Source organism: Pristis pectinata, chromosome 10 (genome assembly GCF_009764475.1).
Source record: "Pristis pectinata isolate sPriPec2 chromosome 10, sPriPec2.1.pri, whole genome shotgun sequence".
Taxonomy (NCBI): domain Eukaryota; kingdom Metazoa; phylum Chordata; class Chondrichthyes; order Rhinopristiformes; family Pristidae; genus Pristis; species Pristis pectinata.
The window spans coordinates 93,017,783-93,034,933 of record NC_067414.1 but is presented as its reverse complement, the minus strand read 5'-3'; the positions used below and the strand labels follow the sequence as shown (position 1 = coordinate 93,034,933).

Below are 17,151 nucleotides of genomic sequence, written 5' to 3'. Positions count from 1 at the left end.
GATCTTGTTTTCATGCCCAGTTGTTGATGTTAATGAAAGCACTTTTCAGCTGCTAGTTGTGGTCATGAAAGATTTTCATAACTATAGGACAATGTGGATGAAGTTCATAACAAAGACATTCTTTAAGATTAGCAGGAAAAGAATGGTTGGGTCAGCTATTATGCACCTTTCAGTGTGAAGTACCATACCACCCTGAAAGGTGCTGAATGATTATGTCAATGTTGCAGTCGTGGAACTAGATCGTTAGATGTGTTTTGCCTTCATCATGCCCAGACTCAAAATGTCTTAAGTTTATGTTCTTTTTTTTTAATTGACGTCAAACATTTTTGAGCTCCAACCAAGTCTCCTTAACTTAACCTTGAGCTTTCTTACAGCTAATATATTTTTCTCTGCTTTACACCAGCTGAAACTGATCGGTAGTTTTATGCTATTCATAGGTATCAATGTCCGTCAAGCTTGTAAATTCGCACTAAAGTTGTCAATGATAATGACAAGAGTGGCATATATCCGCCCTTTCAACCTGCCCTGAGAAGTTGATGGTGAACCCTCTTGAAATGCTGATGTCTCTTTCTACGCTTTGCAGAGGTTTCACAGAACTGCTAGGTATGCTGCATAACCAAATAATGGTCAAAATTATTACAGGTCACCTTTGTGTTCCTGCTTATCACCCTCTCAGCTGTCTCCACCTTCACCCTCCACTCCCCCCACCTCATTGCATCTACCTCTGTTATTTTGTCTGCCACCATCTATTATCTACCTGCTTCTGTCTCCCAAATGTACCCCTCCCCTACCTGAATGCATCTGCCCATCATCCTTCACAACCCATCAGTCCACCAATCACCTCTGACCCTTGTCTCACCACTCCCCCTCTCCACTTTATAGTCACTTTCTCCCCTCCATTCTGGTATTGGCTTATAATCGTTTTATTATTGTCACGAGTATCAAGATACAATGAAAAACCTTTGTTTGCATGCCATCCAGACAGATCATGCCATACATAAGTACATCGAGGTAGCAAAAAGAAAACAGAATGCAGAACATTGTGCTTCAGCTACAGAGAGAGAGTGCAGTGCAGACTCCAAGACCTTCTCCCTTACAAATGCTGCTCAACTTGCTGATTGTTTATTGCTCCAGATTCCAGCATCTGCAGTCTCTTGTGCCTCCATAGTGAAAATTCATCCATGCTAGTGTGGGTCTATCTGGAGTTAGATATAGGTTGGACCAAATTAGGATGGCAAGTTTCCTTCCTTAAAGGTTATCAGTGAATCAGCTGAGATTTTACAACAATCCAACAGCTTTGTAGTCCCACTTTCAGTAATACCAATTATTAAATTTCTATATCATGTTCTAAAAACAAATTCAAGTTTTTAAAAGTATCATGATATACATACATTCTTTGGATAACCAGTATAATGAAGGACATCTTACTAAAAAGTAGGTAAACTGTACAGAGAGACACACACAAGAGACCGCAGATGCTGGAATCTGGAGCAACACAAGAGGCGCTGGAAGAACTTAGCGGGTCGAGTAGCATCTATGGAGGGAAATGGACAGTCGACATTTTGATCAAGACCTTTTATCAGGACTGGACAGAAAGCGGGGAGGTAGCCAGTGTAAAAAGGTGGGGGGAAAGGGTGGAGCAAGAACTGGCAGGTGATACGTGGATCTAGGTGAGGGGGGTAAAAGGCAGATGAGGGCAGGAATGATGTCAGAAGCTGGGAGGTGATACAAAGGGCTGAAGATGATGGAGTATGATAGGAGAGGATGGTGGAACATGGAATAAGGGGAGGGAGGGAGGTGAGGAGAGAAAGTACAGATGTGGAACATTTAAGGATCCTTTTTTCAGCCGTTCACTTTATTGCTCAGGGATGCAGAGGTGGCCAAACCGAAAGTTCACAGGTTTGATCCGGGTGCGTACTTAACTGGGGGAGTCCAAAAGAAGTAGCAGTGAGCATCTAATAATGTGGTCTCAGCAGCCCCTAGAATATGTACCAGAAAATTTCACCCCAATTTCTACTTTTGAGTGGTGAGTGATGTGAGTGTCTGAAGAAAGACTGGTTTAATTGTGATACATTTAAATATCTTGCTGGTCATAAGACAGCCAAAACAACAGCAGGTTGATGTGGAGGGCCTGGTTTCTATAACAAGGAATCCTAATAAAAAATGCACACCTTAAAAAGAAACGAAAAAGAGTGACAGCAGACTGACATAGAGAATATAAGAGTACATATAAAGAGTATTTTCTTCCTTTTTCCCTCAGATTCCTCTTCCCTACCAATAAGGTTGTTATGTCAACTTCCAATCTAATTATTCCTTCCATAATTCTGCAACAAACAAAGGCAGATGCAGCTCAGTCAAACCACAAAGTCATACTCAATAGCATCTGGAGACAGGGGCTTAAGGCTGTGATAGCTGTCTGTACAGATGAGCACAGCAATAACTGGTCAAGGTAATGTTCACAAAATCAAATGTAGCAGCCAATATCCAAGACTCATTTTACATGCCATAGCACATCAGAGGTGAGGGGTAAACGTATGGGGTAAATGACCCTGGGAGTCCTCATCATCAATTCCAGGTCCCATGTCTCAAAGCTTTAGGTCATATACTTGCAAGGAAACCACCAAGTATTCCTTCTGCTGAATAATGTACTCCAGGGCTGTGGTGAGCTGGTTTGGTGAGGAGTTGAGGTTACCGCAACGTCCATCATTGAGAGACTTGGTGCTTCCACCAAGGTCTGAACTGGTCGAATCCTGAATGGCATGGGTGTCAGAACAGGCTTTTGGTAAGTGCTGAGAGAACCAAACTGAAGGTATAATTTGCAGATGCTTTTGCATTAGGGAGAGGTCATTAACAATGATTATCAGTCTAAATACTGTTTCAATGATGTAATCATTGGACTTAACTTGCTGTGGAAAATTAATACAGCAATTGTGTGAAAATTGCAGAGCTTTGCACACATTTTCACAAGGTTAATGGCACAGCATTGCAACTTGTTCAGCAAATTTATTTGCAATTCATGGGGCATGCTGCTGGCTGACTTGTGCCATTATCACAACACTGGTAAATTTGCAGCAAAGCTGGAATTAATTTATATGAAGATGCAAAGCAAATAGCGCATTTTGATAAAAGGTCATCAATCTGAAGTGTTAACTCTATTTCTCTCTCTATAGGTACTGCCAGACTGCTGGGCATTTGCAAATTTTATATTAGACCAAATAGTGATATTGCTGCAGAAATGGCAAAAAAGAGACATTGAGCATTGAAAAGAGCATTATAAGAAAAGTTAAGCCAACGAGTGAACAATAAATCAATTTACCAAAAATATGTTCTTCCTAAATAAAGAATATATTTTTCTCTGACATGTATAACATGAAAACTTCTTAAAAATTCCAATGCTTTCTTCAGTTTCCAGACCACAAAATGAATGAGAACACACACAGGAAGACATGTTTATTTCTGCACACTTTTCTTGTCGTTTCAAATATATTTATTGGGTGACTGAATTGTGAGTTTGTTTTAGAAAGCAAAGACCTCATAAATCTACAATATAAAACATATACTAAATGACATGTAATTCAAATCCAATGCCTTTCAATAAAAAGAAAGACGTGCATTGATAGTGCCATTCAAAATGTCCCAAAGTGCTTTCCAGTCAATATTGTACATTTTGAAGCACTGCTTTTGTCAAAATGTCAGGAACATGCAGCCAATTTGTGGATAGCAAGCTCTGACAAGCAGCAATGTGGCAATGGCCAAATAATCTGTTATATAGTGATAGTAACAATGATTGAAGAATAAATATTGCCTGATCCAGTGAGGATAATTCCCAGTTATTCTTCGAAGTAACATCACAAAGTAGCTGATGACATAGCTTTTTTCAATCTAGTAACCACGCATAATGTAACATCTCAATACCACCCTACTTCAATAGGATTGTACTCCAATATAATCCAACAGCATTGCTTGCCAGTGTAACCTTGTGGCACTGCATTTGATATACTCCATTTTAACTCTGTGGATCAATATATTTGTATGATCTATTGAACTGAATGCTCGTATACACTGCACCGTACTAGAAAATGATTATGTAACGAGATGTCTGATGCAATGCTATAAGTTCCACATCTTTCCAGAAATTCTTTTTTTCTCAATTAAATATCTATTAAAGGCAAACAGATATCCTTAACATGCTATATTTCAGAAGGAAAATTTCAATATGTACATAAGATTTGCACATATAATAGGGAACAAATTTCCCCCTAAACATCTTAAGGCTCATTGACCAGACAGTTTTTCCCTGACTTTACAACATAGAACATAGAACAGCTACAGCACAATTCAGGCACTTCGGCCCACAAAGCTGTGCTGAATATGTCCCTACCCTAGAAATTACTAGGCTGACCCATAGCCCTCTATTTTACTCAGCTCCATATACCTATCTAACAGGCTCTTGAGAGACCCTATCGTATCAGCCTCCACCACCGTTTCTGGCAGCCCATTCCACGCACTCACCACTCTCTGAGTAAAAAACTTACCCTGGACATCTCCTCTATATCTACTCCTCAGCACCTTAAACCTGGGTCCTCTTGTGGCCACCAATTCAGCCCTGGGGAAAAGCCTCTGACTATCTACTCTATCAATACCTCTCATTTTCTTATACACCTCTATCAGGTCCCCCCTCATCCTCCGTCTCTCCAAGGAGAAAAGGCCGAGTTCCCTCAACCTGCTTTCATAAGGCATGCTCCGCATTCCAGGCAGCATCCTTGTAAATCTCCTCTGCACCGTCTCTATGGCTCCCACATCTTTCCTGTAGTGAGGCGACCAGAACTGAGCACAATACTCCAAGTGGGGTCTGACCAGGGACCTACATATCTGCAACAATACCTCACGGCTCCTAAATTCAATTCCCCGATTGATGAAGGACAATACACCATATGCCTTCTTAACCACAGAGTCAATCTGCGCAGCCGCTTTGAGCGTCCTATGGACTCGGACCCCAAGATCCCTCTGATCCTCCACTCTGCCAAGAGTCCTACCATTAATACTATATTCCGCCAACATATTTGACCTACCAAAATGAACCACTTCACACTTATCTGGGTTGAACTGCATCTGCCACTTCTCAGCCCAACTCTGCATCCTATCTATGTCCCTCTGTAACCTCTGACAGCCCTCCAAACTATCCACAACAACCCCAACCTTCGTGTCATCCGCAATTTGCAGAACTATTTTGTATCTTACCAATCTGGGATCAATTTCTTCATTTAGAATAGCTTCATTCTTGATCAGTGCAACCCTCTGTGCAAATCGGCACGTTGAAATAGATTCCTGCAAGAGAAAAGGAATTCTGTATTCCATTCAGCAACCAAACTAAAAGAACAACACGAGCCACATTCAACCCTTCAAACCTGTTCCATCATTCAAATGAATCATGAGTGAGCCACACTTTAATTTCATTTACCAGCCTTGATTCCATAACACCGAATAACCTTGCCAAACCAAGGTCTGAATCCTAATTTTGAAATTCTCAATTGACCCTCTAAATCGAGAGTTGTTTGAGGATAAGAATTCCAGAATTTCAATTGCATTTTCTGTGAAATGCTTTCTGACATTACCATGATAACCCAGATCAAACATATAACTCTGTTGCCCTTTGTTCTGGACCCTTCCACCAGAGGAAATAGTTTCTTTCCATCTTCCTTATCAATTCCTCCCATCAGATTAAATATCTTGATTATATCACTCCTTACTATCTTCAAAGAGAAAACAAGTCTCCGTCAATGAAACTTTTCTTCATAATTTCACCATCAGAGAATCACTGAAATATCCTTAGTAGCACAAAAGGATGCAAGAATATTAACAGCTCCAGGAGTGGGCTGTAAGACCCCTCACACTTGCTCCACCATTCAGTATGATCTTCTACTTCAGTGCCACTTTCCTGCACAAGCCCATATCCCTTAATTCCTTTAACAACTAAAAATCCATCGATGCTTCACGAATGTACTGAGCAACTGAGCCTCCACAACCTTCTAGGAAAGCAGACTCCAAAGATTCACCACCCTCTTGATGAAGAAATTTCTTCTCATCTCTGTGTGGTTGACCACTTTTTCTGAGACATTGGTTCTGGACACCTCAGCCAGGAGAAACATCAACTCCACATCTACCAGTAGAGCCCCATAGGAACGTTGTAAGTTTCAATGGAATTACCTTCCATTCTTCTAAACGAGAGTAAGGGCCCAGTTTGCTTAAACTCTTTTCATATGACAACCTCTGTTGTTTTATTTTCTATATTTTTTCTTGCTTAAACTCTCATGACAAACCCTCCATTTCAGGAGTCAGTTTGCTCATCCTTTACTGTGCCATTTCTATCACAAATATATCCCTTCTTAGATTAGTATCATTCCAGATGCGTTCTCACCAGGGCCTATATAATTGCAAGGTATCTCTGCACAATTCCTTTTACCATAGAGGCCGACATATCACTTGCCTCCTGAACACCTTCCATACCTACATGTTAACTTGAAGACAAATGCCTTCCAAACTCTCACCATTTAAAAACATAATATAATCTTCTGTTGTTTTTCTACCAAAGTGAATGGTATCAGATCTTTCCATGTTAGGTTCCTTCTGCTATGTCCATGCTCATACCCATCCACTAAACCTATACATATCCCCCAGATCTCTCTGGATCCTTCTCAGTGCTCACATTGCCACACTGCATTATTATGAGTGAACTGTCTCACCTAAATTCGACCCACAATGGAAAATGGGAAACTAACCTCTGGACCCCATCACATCCCATGCCTCTCTTCAATCCCAGGTCAGGCCATGATTAGAATCACACGAGGTTTCATTCATGCCCAGCCTACATCTAAGAACAAGGACCCCCAGCTTTGCATATAGAGCCCTGCCTCCCATCAGTTGCTGTGGTAGGAAGCATTAAGGTAACTTGAGGGCACCACTTACCAGTTAAAAACTATATGGTGCCCAATCCCTGTTCATGGTGACTGGAGCCATAAAGCCACAGAGTCATAGAGAGACACAGCATGGAAACAGGTCCTTCAGCCCACTAAGTCCGTGCTGACCATCAACCACCCATAAGACCATAAGACAAAGGAGAAGTCGGCCATTCGGCCCATCGAGTCTGCTCCGCCATTCTATCATGAGCTGATTCATTCTCCCATTTAGCCCCACTCCCTCACTTTCTCACCATAACCTTTGATGCCCTGGCTACTCAGATAACTATCAATCTCTGCCTTAAATACACCCAATGACTTTGCCTCCACAGTTGCCCGTGGCAACAAATTCCACAGATTCGCCACCCTCTGGCTAAAGAAATTTCTCCGCATCTCTGTTCTGAATAGGCGCCCTTCAATCCTGAAGTCGTGCCCTCTTGTACTAGACTCCCCTACCATGGGAAACAACTTTGCCACATCTACCCGTCCAGGCCTTTTAACATTTGAAATGTTTCTATGAGGTTCCCCCTCATTCTTCTGAACTCCAAGGAGCACAGCCCTAGAGCCGTCAAACGTTCCTCATACGTTAACACTCTCATTCCTGAAATCATTCTAGTGAACCTTATTTACACTAATCCTATATGAATCTCATGAAGAGGTTTTCCTCCTCTCTTCCACGGGAGGTCTGTGAGACCCTCTCTCACTGCAGCCCCTCTGTGATCCCTGTTGCTCTCCGGCTCTTCGACCACATGCTCACCCAGACTCGCTTCCACAGCCACGTGTCCTTCCTAGGCACTTGTCTCTGCTGCCATCTTGTGCCTCATGGTTTCCAGTTCCATTTCCAGGCCTCCCAGTTTGGCACCAGCAATGATCCCAGGTACTTGCCTTCCATTGACTGCTTCACCTATCACCCACCAGCCCTTGTTCCACCTCCTCCCCCCACCCTTTTATACTGGTTATCTCCCCTCTTTCGCTCCAGTCCTGAGGAAGAGTCTCGACCCGAAACGTCGACTGTCCATTTCCCCCCACATACGCTACCTGACCTGCTGAGTACCTCCAGCATTTTTTGTATTGCTCCAGATTTCCAGCATCTGCAGTCTCTCTTGTGTCTTCATTTTTTATTCTCCCCACATTCTCATCTTTTCCCCCTAGATTCTACCACTCACCTACACACTAGGATCCGTTTACAGCGGACAATCAACCTACCAACCTATACGTCTCTGGGATGTGGGAGGAAACTGGAGCACCCAGAGGAAACTCACACCATCACAGGGAGAATGTGCAAACTCCACACAGACAGCACCCAAAGTCAGGATTGAATCGGGGTTGATGGCGCTGTGAGGCAGCGGCCCTACTAGCTGCACCTATGTTTGCAACATTATTTAATAAAGGAGATAAAGATAAAATGGAGAACTACAAACCAGTTAGCCTAATGTCAATAGTGCTGAGAATGTGAGAACCTATTTTTAAATAAATTATAACAGGGCACTAAGAAAATAATTATCAGATTAGGCAATGTGAATTTATGAAAGGGAAATCATGTTTAACAAATCTGTTTGAGCACTTAGAGATTCTAACTAGAATAGATAAGGTTGAACCAGTGGACTTGATGTTATTTGAACTTTCAGAAGGTGCCACATAGGAGATAAGGTAACACATAGGAGATTATTAAACAAACTTAAAGCACACAGTATTGGGGATGGGATACTGCTGTGGAATAAGGTAACAAGACAGAGAGTAGGAATAAGTGGGTCAAGTTCAGATTGGAAGGCTGTAATGAGTGGGTTGCCACAGCCATTAGTGCTCAAGCCCCTTCTGTTCAGAGTTGAATGAGGGGACCAAGTGTAACATAGATTCATGATGTACAGCTCAGAAAAAGGCCCTTCAGCCCACCACATCTATGCTGACGTTTTTACCTAACTACACCAATCCCATTGCCCGCATTAGGACCATATATTTCTATGTCTTGCCTACTTAAGTGTCTGTGTAAATGCCTCATAAACATAGTGATTGTACCTGATTCCACAACCTCCTCTGGCACCACGTTCCAGACATCAACGACGCTCTGTGTAAAATACTTACGCTTAAGTTCCCTTAAAAAAACGTACCTCTCAACTTGTTTATGATACCACAACCATGGAAAAAAGCTTTTGACCAGCTACCCTATCTCCACCTCTCACAATCTTATATACTTCCATCAGGTAAGTTGTAAAACGTAAATCGTAAAATTTGTGTACAATTTATGTTTAATTTATGTTTTTCTTGTGAATGCTGCTTACATGATGCTATGTGCCTGTAATGCTGCTGTAAGTAAGCTTTTCATTACACCAGTGCACACATGTACTTGTGCATGTGACAATAAACTCGACTTTAAAACTTTAAATTTGTTATGTCTAAGTTTTTTCATGATACAAAGCAGTGTGAGAGGATATGGACGGTTAAGTGAATGGGCAAGGAAACGTCGGATGGAATGTAATGTGAGAAATGTGAAGTCATCCACTTTGGCAGAAAAAACAGAAAGGCAGAATATTTTTTAAACAGTGAGAAACAGAAAAGTAATCTGGGGGTCTTTGTACACAAAGCACTGAAACTTAGTATGCAGATATGGAAAGCAATCATATGGCATGTGTTGGCCTTCACTTCAATTAAGAGAGTGAAGACATCTAATTGAAATGATATGGGGCCCTGGTGTGACTGCACCCAGAATACTGTGTATAGGTTTGGTCTCCTAAGTAAAATAAATATATACTTTCAATAGATGGATTGATTCTGGAATCAGGGTAGGGGTACAGTGTTATCACATGAGCAGTGATAAGTAGAGTGGAACTATACTCCTTAGTGTTTAGAAGAATGAGATGCTGAAAAATACAAAATTGTTGTAGGGCTTGCCAGACTAGATGTAGGTTTGATGCTTGCTCTGGCTGTAATGTCTAGAACCAGGGTAACAGTCTCTAAATAAGTGGTTGGCCATTAGGCACAGGGATGAGCTGAAATTTCTTCACCCAGAGCCTAATGAATTTTCAGTATTCTCTACCCAGGAGGACAATGGAGGCTAAATTATTGATTGAAGACACTGAAAGATGTACATTATTGGTAAATTGGTTTATTATTGTCACATGTACTGAGGTACAGTGAAAAACTTCTGCTTTGCCTGCCATCCAGATTACTTCATTACAACAGTCATTGAGGTAGTACAAGGGAAAACGATAACAGAATGCAGAATCAAGTGTTACAGTTACAGAGAAAGTGCAGTGCAGGCAGGCAATAAGGTGCAAGGCTGTAACGAGGTGGATTGTGATGTCAAGAGCCTATCTCATCATAATAAGGGACCATTCAATAGTCTTATAACAGTGGGATAGAAGCTGTCCTTGAGCCTGGTGATACATGCTTTCAGGTTTTTGTAACTTCTGCCCAATGGGAGGGGGTGAAGAGAGAATGACTAGATGTCCGGATATTAAGAGAATCAATGAAGGTGGGACTAGTGCAAGAAAAGAGGTGCTAAGGTAAACAATCAACCATGAACTGGCACAGTTCTGATCTGAATGAAAGAGTGACAGATGGAACACAGCGTAGGGAAGTGTGGGGTTATGCACTTTGGAAGGAAGAATAAAGGTGTAGACTATTTTCTAAATGGGGAGAAAATTCAGAAATCGGAGGTGCAAAGGGACTTGGGAGTCCCAGTTCAGGATTCCTTCGAGGTTAACTTGCAGGTTGAGTCAGTAGTAAAGAAGACAAATGCAATGTTAGTAGTTATTTCAAGAGGACTAGAATATAAAAGCAAGGATGTACTGCTGGGGCTTTATAAGGCATTGATCAGACCACATTTGGAATATCGTGAGCAATTATAGTCCCCATATCTAAGGAAGGATGTGCTGGCCCTGGAGGGGGTCCAGAGGAGGTTCACAAGAATGATGCCAGGAATGAAAGACTTAACATATGAGTGTATCTGGGCTTGTACTCGATGGGAGTTCAGAAGGATGAGGGGGGATCTCATTGAAACCTACTGAGTACTGAAAGACCTGGATAGAGTGGATATGGAGAGGATGTTTCCATTAGTAGGAGAGTCTAGGATCCAAGGGCCCAGACTCAGAATAAAGGGACGTCCCTTTAAAACTGAGATGAGGAGGAACTTCTTCAGCCAGTGGGTGGTGAATCTATAGAATTTGTTGCCACAGAGGGCTGTGGAGGCCAAGTCACTGGGTGTATTTAAGGCAGAGATTGATAGGTTCTGATTGGTAAGGGGGGTAGGGCTTGCAGGGAGAAGGAGGGAGAATGGGGTTGATAAAATCAGCCATGATTGAATGTTGGAGCAGACTCGATTCGCCGAATGGCCTAATTCCGCTCCTGTATCTTATGGTCTTATAATGGGGAAATTAAAAAAATACTTGAAATAGCAAAAAGTATGAGTAATAGAAACTAGATACTCTTTCAAAGAGCAGACATATGCATGATTTACCAATCAGCCTCATTCTGTACTGTTTTCATTATGACTCTTCCCAATGAGAAGGAAGGCCACCCTCTACCCTCCACAACTCAGAAAAACATGGAAACGGGTAAATTTATTAACTATAATTGGTTGTGGAAAATCTGATCTCTGTATTATCTCCAATTTAGACTCTCTACACAATACATTACTTTTCCATGTCTCTCAAAAGCACTCACAAACATTCTAATCTATCCCTCAGCAACATGTTCTCTGTATTATTCAACCTTTATTATGCACATTTTTTATTCGTTCCTGGGAAGTAGACAGGCAAAATCGATATTTATTGACCTTGAACTAAGCAGGCAGTTACCCAAACAGATTAGTGGGTCAGGTCTCATACACAGGCTAGTCCATGGAAGGATGTCAGATTTCCCTCCTTGAAAGACATTAGTGAAATAAAAAGGTTTTACAGCAATCTAGTAGTTTCATGCTTACTGGTACTGTTACTGGCTTTTTATTTTTAAAAAAATTCTCATTTATATAATTACTTGAACTTAAATTCCCTCAGATGACAATTTCTTGATCTCATCACTGCTGGAATCATATCATATGTCCATTTTTAGCTCGACTCACTTACAATTCTGTAGGGGGAGTAGAGGAAGGGAAGGATTCTAATCTCTAATATGCTTTGACTATATTAATAAATATACCTCCCATACATTTCCCTGTAATCCATCTTTTGAGCCAGGCAATTTATTCCACGTTTTAATGTGAACCAAATAGCAAAATTTGCTCTTCAAGTATTTGGTCTTTCTCTCAGTCAGTATTGTGGGATTTAAGGCAAAGTATCAAAATCAGACGCTTTTGAAAAATTCCAATAAAATCACCAGATCCTTGAAACTAACCCAACCAGCAATAAGAAGAGTAAATCATGGTGATATAAAAGTAGTCTGAGGAGTAAAGAATACAAATAAATACCTTGTCTTGTAATTGAGAACCATGGGAATGTCTCCAGATTTTTATATAGTAATTAAAAGCCACTAAAAATGAAGGCCAAAGCTAAACAAAAAGGAGCTGGGGACAATGCATTACAACCTTCATTTTATAAATATAACAGGAATTAGCAGCCATGCGACAGAAAGCAAGAGAGTGAGTAGAGATACACTTAATGTTATTATTTGGTGGCCTATAGACTACCCCCAGCAGTTATTTTTTCCCTTTACTCTTCCTAAAGGCAGGCGCAGTAGTGTAGTGGTTAGCGTAACGCTATTACAGCGCCAGCGACCCGGGTTCAATTCCGGCCATCGTCTGTAAGGAGTTTGTACGTTCTCCCCGTGACTGCATGGGTTTCCTCTGGGTGCTCCCACATTCCAAAGGTGTACGGGTTAGGAAGCTGTGGGCATGCTATGTTGGCATTAGAAGCATGGCAACACTTGCAGGCTGCCCCCAGAACACTCTACGCAAAAAGATGAAGTTCACTGTGTGTTTCGATGTACGTGTGACTAATAAAGAAATCTTTTTTTGTCTTGTTACAGGTATTTCTCCTGCATGCCTCCTTTTCTCGTACCATCCTTGTACATTACCTGATGTAGGCCCTGATAAAAGGCAGCATTTCCCCGTTTTCCGTAGCCATTTCCTCAGTCTAACTTTAATCTTTTCTTTGCATCTCTATTATGCATACATGCTTGCAGCATGTTTAAAATCTGGAACATCTCACTTTTTTACTCCACTGAAAACAAGTTCATTAAGAAACTATGTTCTGGATAGAGTGAAATGGAATAGTGCTGCTTTCATCCAATTTTCTGAGGTTACCTCGTAAGAGTAGTTGGAGATTATATGAGCAAGTGTACATAACATTCTAGGAGCAGGAAACTGCGTGCAACTTTAATTCCAAGGAATCAGGACAATTAAAGATGAATATCACAATAGGGGATAAAAATCTCCCCAAAATTCATCCAAACCAACAGTTAGCACTTGCCAAGGTTGGAAACCAGGATCCAAGAAGCAACAATGGGAATGAAAGATCAAGTGTTAGGGATTTCTACAAACAGATGACAAGCAGACCAGTGATCACTTGCTTGATAGTTGCTGGTGTGCTTGAGTCCAATATGCAGTCACATTACTGACATCTACCTGACAATGTAGAATATTGCTCAGGTATGTCTTGTCCACAAAAGACAGGATTAAATCCAATCCCACTAATTACTGTCTTTGGATAATCATCAAAGTCATAGAAGATATTGTCATCAAAGCCAACAAGCAACAATTACACACTGATAGACTACTTAATTTAGGTTTCACCAGGACCATTTGGTTCCAAACTTTGTTATAGATCTGGTCCAAACATGGATGAAAGAATTGAGGTGAGGTAGGAACAAATGCCTGAGACAACATGTAGCTGAGGAAGGTATCAAGGAAGCTTGGTCAATGAGAACAAAGGGGAAACCTCTCCTAGCTATTGGAGGTCAATCAGCTCAGCCTTAGGAATCGCTGCAGGAGTTCATCAAGACAACATCATTAAAATTGAAGAACATAAGAATATGAGAAATAGAAGTAGACCACATGGCCCTTCAAGCCTACTCTGCAATTCAAAAGGATCATGCCTGATTTGCTTGGATTCAACTTGACTTTCCAAACCTGGTATCCATAATCCTGGATTCTCTTACTTATCTCAGCCCTGAATATACATAACGACTCAGCCAACATCATCTTCTGGGTGGAGAATTCCAAAGGTTCATAATTCTCTGAGGGAAGAAACTCCTCATGTCAGTTTTATATGGGTGACCCTTTATTCTGAAACTATGACCCCTAGATCTGGATCCCACCATGGGATGGGAAACATTCTCTCAGCGCCTTGTCAACAACTTTCCTCAGAAACTGGAATGTTTCTAATTTCAGCCGTTATTCTTCTAAACTTTAATCTGCTCAATTGTTCTTCACAAGACATCTCCTTCATCCGAATGAAAACAAAAAATGCTGGCAACACTCAACAGATCTTACAAAGAATCCCAGATCTGTAGCTGTTTCTCCTTCTACACTTGCTACCTGACCTGCTGAGTGTTACAAGCACTTTCTGTTTTTATTTCAGATTTCCAGCATCTGCAGTTTTGTTTTGATTTTTGCTTTTTGACTTTTATCCTGGGAATCTGGACGTATGTGGAGAGGATGCTTCTTCTTGTAGAAGAATCTAGATCTGTTTAAAAATAAGGGTAGCTCATTTGAAACAGAGATGAGGTGAAATTGTTTATGTCAGATGCTTGTCAGTCTTTGGAATTCTCTTCCTCAAAAAGTCTTTGAATACTTTTAAGGCAGAAGACGATAGGTTTTTGATAAGCAAAGGTGTGAAGTGGACAGGAATCCAGAGTTGAGTTTATAATCAGGTCAGCCATAATCTTATTGAATGGTGAAGTGGGCTTGAGGGACTGGGTAGCCTACTCCAGTTCCTAATTCTTATTATGTATATATCAACTGAGTGAATGTTCTCTGAACTGCTGCTAATTCAAGTATATCCCTCCTTCATCCCTCTAGACTTTATCAGCAAGTATGTAGAGGACTGTGTACCAAAGAGGACAATCTGAGTGTTCCCATACAAGAAACCATGGATGAACCAGGAGATCCACTCCCTACTGAAGTCCAAGACTGCGGGTTCAAATCAAGTAACCCTGACATAAACAAGAAATTGAGATACAACCTTCGTAAAGCTAGCAGGGATGCCAAGAGACAATACCAGTTCAAAGTTGAGTCCCAGAGCAGCTACCAGTTGTGGCAGGGCTTACGTGCCATGACAGGTTACAAAACAAAGTCAGGAAGCATCGCCGACAACAATGCATCCCGTCCTGATGAGCTTAACACATTCTTTGCATGTTTTGAACAGAAGGGGATTGGAGTGTCACCACCCGCCCCGACAGCCTCCAATGCACCTGAACCCACAGTCACTGTTGCAGACATAAGATCAGTCTTCCAGAGAGTGAACCAGTGGAAAGCATCTGGCCCAGATGGCATCCTCGGTCATGTCTTCAGATCCTGCACAGATCAACTGGAGGGGGAATTTGCAGACATTTTTAACTTCTCCCTACTTCAATCTGAGGTTCCCACCTGCTTTAAGAAGACCACTGTCATCCCAGTGCCTAAGAAAAAATAAGGTGACAATGCCTTAATGACTACCGCCTGATCGCTCTGACATCCACCATCATGAAGTGCTTCCAGACTGGTCATTGTACACATCAACTCCAGCCTCCCAGACAACCTCGACCTACTGCAATTTACCTACAGCTCAAACAGGTCGACGGCAGATGCCATCTCCCCGGCCCTACACTCATCTCTGGAGCATCTGGACAGTAAAGACACCTACATTAGGCTATTATTTATTGATTACAGTTCCACCTTCAATGTTACAATTACAAGCAAATGCATCTCCAGACTCCAAGATCTGGGACTCAACACCTCGCTTTGCAACTGGATCCTTAACTTTCCAACCAATAGACAGCAATCAGTAAGGATAGGCAGCAACACCTCCACCACCATATCCTCAAGGCTGCGTCCTCAGCCCCCCATTCTACTCCCTATACACTCACGACTGCATGGCCAGATTAGGCTCTAATTCCATCTACAAATTTGCAGGTGACACCACTGTAGTGGGCTGAATCTCAAATAACAATGAGTCAGAGTACAGGAAGAAGATAGAGAGCATAGTGGCATGGTGTCATAATAACAACATTTCCTTCAATGTCAGCAAAACATAAGTGCTGGTCATTAACTTCGGGAAGGGGTGCGGTGCACACACTCATGCTTACATCAATGGTGCTGAGGTCGAGAGGGTTGAAAACTTCAGGTTCCTAGGAGTGAACATCAGCAATAGACCATCCTGGCCCGACCACATGGACGCCACGGCCAAGAAAGCACAATGGCACCTCCACTTCCTCAGGAGGCTAACAAAATTTGGCATGTCCCCTTTGACCCTCACTAATTTTTATCAATGCACCATAGAAAGCATCATGGATGCATCACAGCTTGGTATGGCAACTGCTCTGCCCTAGACTACAAGAAACTTCAGAAAGACGTAGACACAGCTCAGCACATCACGGAAACCAGCCTCCCCTCCAATGGACTCTGTCTACACTTCTCGTTGCCTCAGTAAAGCAGCTAACAAAATCAAAGACCCCACCCACCCTGGACATTCTCTCTTCTCCCCCCTCCCATTGGGCAGAAGATACAAAAGCCTGAAAGCACGTACAACCAGGCTCAAGGACAGCTTCTATCCCACTGTTATAAGACTACTGAATGGTCCCCTAGTACAATAAGTTGGACTCTTGACCTCACAATCTACCTCATTATGGCCTTGCACTTTATTGTCTGCCTGCACTGCACTTTCTCTGTAAATGCAACACTTTATTTTGCATTCTGTTATTGGTTTCCCTTGTACTACCTCAATGCACTGTTGTAATGAAATGATCTGTATGGATGTCACGCAAAACAAAGTTTTTCACTGTACCTCAGTACATGTGACAATAATAAACCAATTTACCAATCGTCCTCAAGGCCTTGCTATTGAGCCATCATGGAGAGCAGATCTTGAGCTTCTCCCCAAGCTGCACTGACTGCCTTCTGATTGTCTGCTGCAGTAAAATGCCTCTGATTTTTAAATGTCTCGGATCATCTCAAAGGCAATTACAAAGGATTTAAATAATTTTTGAGAAAATATTTCAAAACATTAAACATTATAAATTTACTTAGAAACACATCTAAGTGCTTTCAGTTAATTAATAATAT

At 41.6% G+C, this 17,151-nt stretch overlaps 1 protein-coding gene across 1 annotated transcript in view; it reads right to left on the bottom strand.

Moving 5' to 3' along the window:
* The window catches only part of kif6 (kinesin family member 6), a 431,738-nt gene that overhangs the window by 308,175 nt on the left and 106,412 nt on the right, over nucleotides 1-17,151 (bottom strand). The window contains exon 9 of the mRNA XM_052024853.1: nucleotides 5,242-5,328. Coding sequence (XP_051880813.1) covers nucleotides 5,242-5,328 — 87 coding nt within the window. The remainder of the gene's footprint in view (nucleotides 1-5,241; nucleotides 5,329-17,151) is intronic.